Source organism: Notothenia coriiceps, unplaced genomic scaffold, assembly GCF_000735185.1.
Source record: "Notothenia coriiceps isolate Sejong01 unplaced genomic scaffold, NC01 NC01_scaffold00026220, whole genome shotgun sequence".
In the NCBI taxonomy this organism is placed as follows: Eukaryota; Metazoa; Chordata; class Actinopteri; order Perciformes; family Nototheniidae; genus Notothenia; species Notothenia coriiceps.
The window spans coordinates 6,897-17,557 of record NW_011358921.1 but is presented as its reverse complement, the minus strand read 5'-3'; the positions used below and the strand labels follow the sequence as shown (position 1 = coordinate 17,557).

The following is a 10,661-nucleotide window of genomic DNA, read 5'->3' as shown; positions in this document are numbered from 1 at the left end:
CGGCAAGAGAGAAAGCCTTTGAGCTCCATACTGTTTCAGAAATAATCCTTGATAATCCATGATATGGCGTTTCATCACCGCAGTATTTAGTTAAGACAGTAGCTGCCGGGTCCCGCATGAGCTCAGCCCCCTCCTTTTTTATTTATCAATTCTTTTTTTTTAAAAAAGCTTTATACCCCAAATCAGCACTTTTGAAACAGGAAATGAAATAGAGGGATATGAGGCATGGCTAGAATGGGTGATCTGTTTGGTATTTTGAGCAAAACACTTCATACTGTAGACATGTCTTTTTATATATTTTTATATATCTGAGACCTATGCTATTACCTAAAAATAGCATGATAGTTGCACTTTGATATTTTTGATTTGATTGTTACTCGCTGTAAGCCACCCTAAAACAACTGTTATATTTCATTATTAGAGCCTAATTAGTTCATTGTTGGTAATTGTTTGTTTAATGTTTGTTTGTTTTGGCATGAAATATTGAACCGTGCAGCCTCTAGGGGGTGCTAATGGGACTTTTTATTCCGGTACCAATACATAACGATTTAAAAAGGAATAATTTAAAAAGCCCCGATGAATTATGTGGCCCAAATGCATTTAACATCCATAAACTACCTGTGCTTTCCATGTTACTCTATCATATTTGTCCTTTTGTGTCTCCCTTTGTAACAAATATGATTCATTACACTTTGATTGTAAAAAGCAGAAAACAGAAAAAGAAGAGTAATTGAAACTTGGAATTTATATGAATAAGGCAACTTTTTATTACTCAGTGTACAATACTCATTCAGCATTCATTAACTCAGTTTCTCCAAATATATAATCACATCCTATCTGCATTCAGCCAATAAATAAAGTTTGAAAAAGATCTCTGTGCAAAAAACAAGTGTGCGGTTCACAGTGGGCTATATGAGCGTACAGTACATACACCTGGCATCATCTCCAGTCCTCACGTCTTAGTGTCCAGTCTCCTCTCTACAGACTTCAGCAGCAGCTCAGCGTACTGCTCCAGCAGGGCCAGGGTTCTGTCTCCTTCGCCTTTGACCCCCTGGTCCACAGGGGGCCCTTCACTCTGAGAGGAGGGGGGAGATAAAGAGTCCAGCTCAGCCTTGACCTTGAACAGGGCCTTAGACAGGATGCCCCTCATCTCTGTTTGATCTTCACCGGGCTGCTGGTCGCATTGTAGCATCTGGTGAAAAACAGACAGTTTGATTATCAGTTGATTACTATGTGGGTCACAGTTTGTAAGACATAATAAGCACAACACAAAAAGCACACACAGACTGAAAGCTGGTTAAGATGCTCTCCATCGGTTGGAACGCATTTTCTCCTAAGAACAGGTTTTCCTAGCTATATTTGTATTTTTCAGGTGCTGCGTACAACATTTGTATAGCTTCATTGTGGATGAATGCTTATGATCTGGCATCTGGTCACTCATTTTTTTATAGTTTGATGGCCAGGAATGTCCCGAACACGGGAACAAAAGAAACAGGCTGCAGGGTCTCTGCAGCTACACACACCACCAAGCACTTTTAGTGGGTCATAAGTGATGATTGAGAGGGATGACTATACATTGTTTGATTTTTTTAATAAATGTTCCTTTAATTAATATGACATGTTCTGGTTCCTGCTTCTCAAAACTGTTATGTTTCTTGTGTCATGATTTAAATATAATTACGAGTTGGACTTATTTGTTTGTGGTAGGACTTTTAGGACTGAAAAAAGACACTTGAAAACGCCATCTTCGACTTCTCATACATGGGTCATTTTTTATTAAACCATCAATACAGGAAATTATTATTATTATATATAGTTTTTTTTTTTTAAAGCTGAAGCCTTAAAGGTCCCATGTCATGGCCATTTCCACTGATCATAATTCCATTGTTGAGGTCTACTAGAATAGATTTATATTGTGCAATTTTCCAAAATCACTTTGGTTTCTCATACAGCATGTAAACTACGTGTATTCACTGAATTTCACTCTCTGCCTTTAACGGCTCGTTGTAGCTCCAATAGCTCCAGCCCCCACCCTCCCTGTGAGCACAGTGTGCTCTGATTGGTCGGGACGTTGTGAATCGCGCTGAGCTCCGTGGAGGTGTGGTTTCCTTGTTTAGCGAGACAGCGAAACACAGCCAAACTCACCCTGAGCACACACAAAGTCACAGCCGAAGTAAAAACAATAAGTGTGGCTTGATCTTGAGTAAGAAAAAGGTTGATAAACGCTGTGAGAATGGGTCTGCAGAGAGAATTTCGCCACGATCCCAACTGTCTGTTATCAGCCTGCAGCCAGGGAGGAGAGATCAGCAGAGCTGCCTGCACTGAGTGCGTGTGTGAGGAAGTCCGTGGATTGGTCAATTTGGGCCAATCAGCGGGGGCTTAACGTAACGGCTCCGCGGACGTAACGTAACAGCTCCACGGATTGGTCCATTTAGTTCCGGGTAACGCATGACATCATGCGGTACCCGGAAGAATCAATGGACAGTGAAGTATCTCCAACGAGGCGTTTTGAGGAGGTATTTTCTGTGTTAGAGTTTTACTCGCTACAGGGTGTACTTTTGTTTTGACTCTGCAGACCGTTTACATGTATAAAAACCTTCATAACACACAAGGGGACGGGTAATAACCGGAAAAGCATGACATGGGACCTTTAAATACTGTATGTGCATTACGAAACCCAAGTTGCTTGTTTCGACCCAAATCTTTGAATATTTAGATTCCTATCATATTAGACTAATTAGCACTGTACATTATCACAAGTTAAAAGACAGAAAATGTAATTTTGTGCATTAAAAGAAAATAGGTTTTGCAGTGTCTGTTGATGTCCGATGCATTAATGGACTTAGTGTTTCCCCTCTATAATAAATAATGAATGGATTCTACCACCAGATTAAATGTAAAAAGAACAGCATCTATAAAGACAAGTTGACTGAGACAAAATGGTGCATCAAAAAGAGATAATGGATTCTTTGAAATAACACACATATCAACAGTAATATCTATTCAAATATGCAATTCATGACTATAAGAGTAATTTGAAAGTGGCAGCTTTAACAGGCATGAAGTATGCAAGAAATTATCTCTATGTATTCCCCTTTTATCCTCTATCTCTTTCAAATATATAAATGATATCAGGCTCTCATTCTAATTTTCACACGCTCTCATACACACACACACACACACACACACACACTGACTGACCGTAGTGTAGAGCATGGCGATTTTCCTCAGACTGTTGTGGAGCTCTGTAACAGCCTGCCTACAGGTTTCCAAGGTGATGGAGTGATCTGAGGAGAGAGCAGCAGGAGGTAAATCTGAGAGTTCACAGAGACATGCATACTGTACAGCGTACGCACACAAACACACAGTTATCGAGCAAAGTAGGCACACAGTAAGTGTTGAGAAAAAGGTATAAGAAGCAAGGAAAAGTTGGTATCAGAAAAAACGCTACAGATAAAAAGAAACACTCGAGGAGGCAGCAGTACAAAGGAAGAGACGGGAGCTTTGTGAGCGGTGGAACCGAGAAAAATGATTTTCACAGTTTATATCCTCCGGCAAAGCACAGTTGTAGGTATGAAATGTGGACTGGATATCGCTAAATTTCATTTATGGTTTCTGTGTTATGAAATTGAAATGAAATCTGTTGCCTTTGTGAGGCAGTTATCATCCACAGAACAGCAGGCATGCACAGGATGGAGGAGTTATTTTAAGATCCATCTCAAGATACTTGTGTGAGATGAACAATATGAGGCAAAGCTATCAGCAGTAGTGCTTTAGATAACTGAGGCTCTAAATATCAAAGCAGAAAGTTAAATAATGGGAAATTACTGTATTATCATCAAAATAAATGTTTCAATTAGAGGAGGTCATGAGGAGTAAAAGAAAAAAGGTCTGTCCTATGATGAAGTGTGAATATGTTTATGTTTATCCAGTCAGCTGTTTTGATGTTAATTCAGTGTGATTGTGTTCAATGGGATTATCAAGCCTGCTGCAAAAAGTCTTAACTAACGGGTTTCATGATAACATAACATAGCAGGTGACGTTTTTAATTCAAACAAAAGAGTGGAATTCAACATTTCCTACCAGCGTTGATTTAATTCCTTTGTCAAATGTCCTTGTAGGTTGTTATTATATTCAGTCAACTTATCCTGTTTTATTTTTTGTCAAGTTTTTGTTGACTAAAAGTCTAAGCATTTTAAAGGGGCCATATTATGCTCATTTTCAGGTTTAACTTGTCTACTGTGACACTTAATTTACATACAATCGTATCAGCATCTGAAGAAAAACACAAGTTGCCTAATTAAGACTGCAGCTTTGCTTTTCTGAATTGATATGAGAGCCAATCCGCAACCTGGAACACCTTGCCTTGTCTTACTCATGGAAAACAAAATGAACACTACTTCAACGACCTTTCCTCTGCGGACTCACCAGAGTATTCACAGTGCTGACAGCAGGAGGAGACAGAGACAGGCAGAGGAACGTGAGACAGACAGACAGGCCTGAAGGCAGAGGGCGAGCAGTGTGAAGAGACGCAGTGATGAAGAGGAGGAACGGTGGCGACGGACAGGTTGATAAAAGAGTTCTGTGAAGAAAGACCTGGCTTGGGATCAGCGATGGATGTGTGGACCTGTTCGGGCACCAGAGGGCACTCTCTGGCCACGGCCACCTGTGATGGCTCTTTAGCACTGTGAAGAGAAATGCCAAAAGTCGTCCGTTTAAAATAAATTCTCAATGAAAATGCAGCTAAATGTTTAGAAAAGGTGTGAACAAACATACCTCTCTGAAACTGAGTCTCTCTTCTGCCTCACTGGTAGTAAACTTTGCAAAGAAGGATCCAAACTTAGACACTTAGAGAATCTCTTGCCCAGTCCTGAAGAGAAATAGACAAAATACCCGGTTTAATCTATTTTTAAGTGCCTTACTTTGGAATTTATGCGCCATATATACAGCATTTGGCTGGCTGACTAACCTCTGTTTCCTGGAGTAGGTGTGACGTCCCCTTCTGGGTGTACGGAAGGTGTAAAAGCCCTCACTTGAGTCCCATCGAAGCAGAAGCTGCGGCGAGGGCTGAGAGGCTGTCTGGGAAGCGGGATGCGTGTTGGCGGTAAGTTCTGAGTAAAAGGAGAGGGTGAAACTGCCTCTGTGGGAGTTGGGGGGGGACTGTTTGATAGAGGAAAGGCTGCAAGGGATGATGTTGATGAGATATTAAAGGAGAAACTGGTGACGGGGGACGAGATGGCCAAGGGGGATCCAGTTTCCATCGCCCCACGCGACCTCCTGACCCCGAGCGGGGACGGAGAGCAAGGTGGAGAGCCCGTCTGCCTGACGTCCCCCAGCGAGTTGGAGCGGCTACCTTTGGCCTTGGAGCTGGCGGTGGGCTTCATGTAGGAGTTTGGGGACTTGAGTTTAGGGCTATCCCAGGGCAGGGGGGAGTCGAGAGACCGAGGGGACCCAGAGGAGGGGGAGGAAAGGTGGGAGGAAGGCTGGGGATTGTCTTGATCCAGGACAAGCTGCTGAAGTCTCTTGCGCAACTCAATAGGGTCACTAGAGGGCACAGGGGAGCGAGGAGCTAGAAAAAAAAAAAGAGTGAAGATTTGTTTTGACAATTAGAGGCACATTTAATTAAATTGTACAAAAAGTTAACATCAAATGAAAAATATTTTAACATCACTTAAATGTATAATTGGCAATTCCAGGTTATAATCCAAAATCAGAGGAACTTCTTTACAGAAAATCCCCATTCAACTAATGTAAATGCACTCTTGCTGCATGTTTAGCTGTCTCACAATGTACAACTAATGGAGGCAATGGAGCTGGTTGTAAATCTAACTGGAAAATTACAGAAATGGCAGAAAATGCATAGCAATACATTTAAACATTGTTGATGAAACTCACGGTCGGAGGCGAGGTCCTGGACAGAGTGTGATTTCTGTAAACATGTGGCTGAGTCCGGCATCAGTGGAGCTTTAGAGGGTTGGTTGGACATCCTCCACAGGTTGGACAATGAAGTCTTTCTCCTCTTCATGGGTCTGAGGACAGGAGAATCTGCCTTGCTGAGAGGCAACACAGCAGCTGGAAGATCACTAAAGAAAAATAAAATGTTGTTATCCTTTTGTGTCTGTAACTGCACTGTAGTAAATAATAAGTGTTCGATTAAGAGTTTCCCCCTGCTGTTGTTTATCTTTATCAATGACGTATCTCTTAGTAATAGCATGAGTGTCAGAAAATGTACTGATGGTAACATATAAGCCTAGTGTGACCTCCACTTATTAATGTTTAAAATGATTATTTTTCGCAGAGAACATTTTGTGCTTTTTTTGTTATCTTTCACATTTATGATTCATTAATCTAAGTCTGCCAAAGTAGCATTTGTCTAAAAATAAACCCCATGGAGCTCCTGGTCCGTGTTTTCTTCTTACTTTTGCCCTTCGATCCTGCCAGGGGTTTTGTATTCCATGTTTCTGCTCCGGCTATCTTCCATCAAGGGTCGCACTTTTGACACTGGGGGCTTAGCAAAGCGGCTGCATTGTTCCTTATCGTGCAAATTGGCAAAGAGAGGCATGCTCCTACATAGAGAGAAAGCATTACAGGGTTAGGGAGGTGAGTGAGGTAAAAACACAAGGTATTACCCCACAGTACATCAGCAGAAAAACAGAGAGGTGAAGATCAATGCCACTGTCATGTCTGTACACTAAATTGGAAGCTACTTCCTAGCTTAGCTTAGGTTGCTACAGGGGGGAAAGTCATAGGAAAAAATGCTACCTCCGTCCCCAGCTAGAGGATTCTGTTCGTCTGTGATTCTTTCTCCACTGTCTTTGTGAAATAAATTAAAAATAAAAGCAAAATGTTTTTGTTCTCTGCTGTACTAAATGTGCCCGAACCATTATTTTTTGTACTTTAACCTATTGTCATGAGTGGCATTTAAAAAATATTGACAAAATACAAAAACAATTTGTCAGATAATAAATCCTTCATTATTAAGTAACAGTTGATTAGCAAAAAGTTGAATGGGAATATGATATGAGCAACAACCAGAGGCTAAATGGCTTAGCTTAGGTTAACATGTCTTAGCGCAGTGATTCTCAAACTTTTTTCAATAATGTACCCCCTTTGAAAAAAATATTCAGCCAAGTACCCCCTGATCAGCGCAAAAAATATTTGTTAGGGGGAAAAAGGCTATATAAAGAGGTACAGTACAGCGCTGCACCATCATTGTCTGATTTATTAAAACAACAACATTGTAACTGAGAAACACTTAAATGCTACATTTCAAATGTTTACAATCCATCACTAAATTCATGGCCAACCAATTTTAAAATCATGCAATAACACTAAGACGACATTAGTTGCATTGAACTGATCTTTTTAATAAGTTGTACTTACAATTTAGCGAGAAACATGGGCTTGTGCTTCACTGAGGATCTTTGTCATTCTGACAGGGAGGCAAACTGCAGTTATTGCACTACGCGTTTTGAAATATGTGTAACTCTAGTCTATTAATATAAAACCCACACTGCTCAAACTTCCTTACTTTTCCTAAAATTGGTATATTTATCTATTTTTTTTTTTTTTCATTAACATAAAATAAATCTCACGTACCCCCTGCAGTACTCCAACGTACCCCTAGGGGCCCGTGTACCCCCATTTGAGAACCACTGTTTAGCAGAAAGACAGGAAACAGCTAGCCATGCCTACCAGCACCTCTAAAGCTCACTTTCTACCACGTCTTATCTCATTTGTTTAACTGTACAAAAGCAAAGAAAATAATAATTTTAGGGAGGGTTATGTGCTGGATTATTTCATCGGCAGGACTAGTTGCCAGGCAACCGGAATACTTCCATGAAGGTACTGGTTAAGGATACTCTGCCACAGACCCCACATCCGTTTTTGTACGGATTTAACAAACTAAATATACAATTAAAATGTTTAGATTCGGACCGCTTTCCTTGTTTACACTGCTTGTGCTAAACTAAGCTAACTGGCTGCTGATAGTAGCTGTATAATTAGAACACAGACATGAGAATGGCATACCATATGACATATCTAGTGATGTAACTCCCTGCAAGAAAGCAAACAAGCATTTCAAATATGTTCAACTATAATAAATTGCAAAGTCGTTCACAGTTAAATGTCTTGTTGTACAATCATTTGTAATACAAATAAAAAGTAGACACATTTAGGAACAAAAAACTATTTTCCTACCCAAATGTAATAGCCGGAAGACACAGTAGATAACAATGTGATTTAAACTGACAGCCTGGCTGGATCAGGAGGGTAAACACATGGTTTAGCAGAGCAGTGTGCGTGATTCCACATGGGTTTGTAATTATAGCTGTGAATCCACACTGGGCTGAAGTGGTCAACAGTACCTGTTATTATGTCTTCTGGTCAGGAAGCGTGAAGACATACTGAGCCGGGGGGCCCTGCTCTGCTCCACTGTGGACACACGTCAAGCGTCAGAAAACAAAACAGATAATAGAGACAGTGGCAGAGAGAAAGGTAAAACAGACATTGATACAAGATGGAGAAACCAAAAGGCTAATCAGCATGCAAGGTCATTTATAATTCAACATTTTGGAAAATAACTAGCTAAATATTTTAGGAAATAAGCATTTTTGTTTGTTTTTCTGGCCCAGAATAAGATAAACAGATAGATATCAGTCTTATATTTGTAACAACAGCCAGGAGACGTAGCTTAGCCTAGCATAAAGTATGGAACCAAGATGAAACAGCTATTTTGAGTCTGTATGATGTCTAAAAATCCACCTACCATTTCCTTTTAATAAGATATCACATCTGTACAAAAAAGTAAATGACAAAATATCAAGTTGTGTATTAACGGGTTGTTATGTGTTGAACTATTTCTTTTTAATCTTCTCGTCTACCTAAGGTAAACTGCATGTGAGTTGTAGGTGTCTCTTGTCTCTTACTCAAGTGGTGGCTCTCTTCCAGAATCCCAATGTTCTGCTTGTGGGGATCTTCTCTGCCGTGGTCAGAAGTCTCGGTCACTTTCCTCAAAGCCTCCTCCATACTTGTCTCTTCTGCCTTCTGCTCCTCTTCCTCCCTCTCTTCATTCTCTTCATCAGAGATTTCTTGGCTCAGAGACTCAAAGTCTGCAGAATCTGAAAAAGCAAAAGGAGAGAAAACATCCCTTTTCAAGCCCTCCTTGACCTTGGTACATCTTCTCCATACATACAGCATGTGGGCACAAGATAAACCGTTACAAATGGCCAGACAACACACAGAGGCTTATGCGTTTGTACTATCTGACATATTTCTATCAGGTCTGAAACTGAAAAATCAAATCAAATCCCTCTCAGCGGATATCAGCTTTACTGTATGTTGAAGAGAGATCATGGCTTTCATTTACATTTAAGCTTTTCATTTTAAATCCAGCACTTGACACACTAAGAGCAGGCATTTCCAACTTGAAAGAGAAATGTAGACAGATAAAAATAAATACTGAAATATAGCAAAGTGTGACTTTGATAAATATATTTAAAATTCCTCAGACACTCGTCTGTTTTATTCATGTTCTCTCCATTGAAGTAAAAAGATAAACTTCCACTGCATGCAGCTATGAGTTGAATTCAGCAATGGTACAATCCTAGTAAAGATTCGAGCTGTCTTTATAAGAGACACATTCATTAAAATGTTCATTTAAACTACTTTTTAACTTTAATGATGTATCCTATATTTACATGCTTTGGTTTTTAGTAGTAAATTATTTCTTATAAATCTTTCAACTGTTTATGTGTAATGTGTTTTAATATGCTGCTGAACAAAATAATTTACCAAGTTGGGACGAATAAAGTACAACTAATAAAATCAAATGCATATGTGCCCCACTGTCTTTTCCGGTAGTACCACTGGGGGTTGCTAAAGTCGAAAATGTTCTCCTACAGAAGTAGCTTTAACCTGTTAAACCCCGAGCCTGTTTTTCAGGTTTCAGGCTCGAAAATGACATTCCCAGAACAAATGACCATATCTTCCCTTCTAAAAGGGTTTAATTAATAATATTTTTTCTCAAAGTAATGATAAACCTGTCAGTTGGATGTAGAAAAGTCAGATTCAATATAGATGTTTTTTATTTTAAAGAAAATTCAGATTGAACATGGTAAAAAACTGTAAATTATAGTGTCCGTCCAAAACATATTTTGTACTTATAGTGAAAACTAACCGTGGATGATGGGTTAGTAGACTAAAAGCTTTAGGAATCCAAAGTAAAACATATAATAAGTACCCTGTATCAAGATTGATGCAAAACAAGTGATATTTTACTTTTTTAGACAGATTTCGCAAAAAAAAAACTCTTCTGGGGCCATTTGGGTGGATTTTTCATATCTCTGGCTCCCCCTGCTGGATTTTGACATGTGACATCTCTTTCTAACCGTCAGAGCCAATGGAATCGAGGGGAACTCCCACATAGTCCTTATTTGGTCATGTGTGTGTATTATACTGCCGCATAGCCAAGACCGGAAGCAGCAGCCACTCTGGTGGCTACCATTAGCAGCTAACTTTTGCTCTGCGATATTTACATAAAAATGGAATTATGGATTATAAATAATTCCAATTATTGCCCAGGAACTTTATCAACCTATGGATTAACCGATTCAGCCGCGTTTTTTCTCGTTTTAATGCCATTGAACACGTTTTTTGAT

General features: G+C 39.7%; 1 protein-coding gene across 1 annotated transcript in view; it reads right to left on the bottom strand.

Moving 5' to 3' along the window:
* Positions 1-743: 743 nt before the first annotated feature.
* Positions 744-10,661, bottom strand: part of LOC104956637 (mitogen-activated protein kinase-binding protein 1-like) — a 15,726-nt gene continuing 5,808 nt past the window's right edge. Inside the window, exons 7-15 of the mRNA XM_010784151.1 lie at positions 8,931-9,122; positions 8,370-8,436; positions 6,420-6,566; positions 5,896-6,083; positions 4,970-5,569; positions 4,777-4,870; positions 4,597-4,685; positions 3,202-3,287; positions 744-1,192 (exon numbers count right to left, since the gene is read on the bottom strand). Of these exons, the coding sequence (XP_010782453.1) occupies positions 953-1,192; positions 3,202-3,287; positions 4,597-4,685; positions 4,777-4,870; positions 4,970-5,569; positions 5,896-6,083; positions 6,420-6,566; positions 8,370-8,436; positions 8,931-9,122 (1,703 nt within the window). The 3' untranslated portion in view covers positions 744-952. The remainder of the gene's footprint in view (positions 1,193-3,201; positions 3,288-4,596; positions 4,686-4,776; positions 4,871-4,969; positions 5,570-5,895; positions 6,084-6,419; positions 6,567-8,369; positions 8,437-8,930; positions 9,123-10,661) is intronic.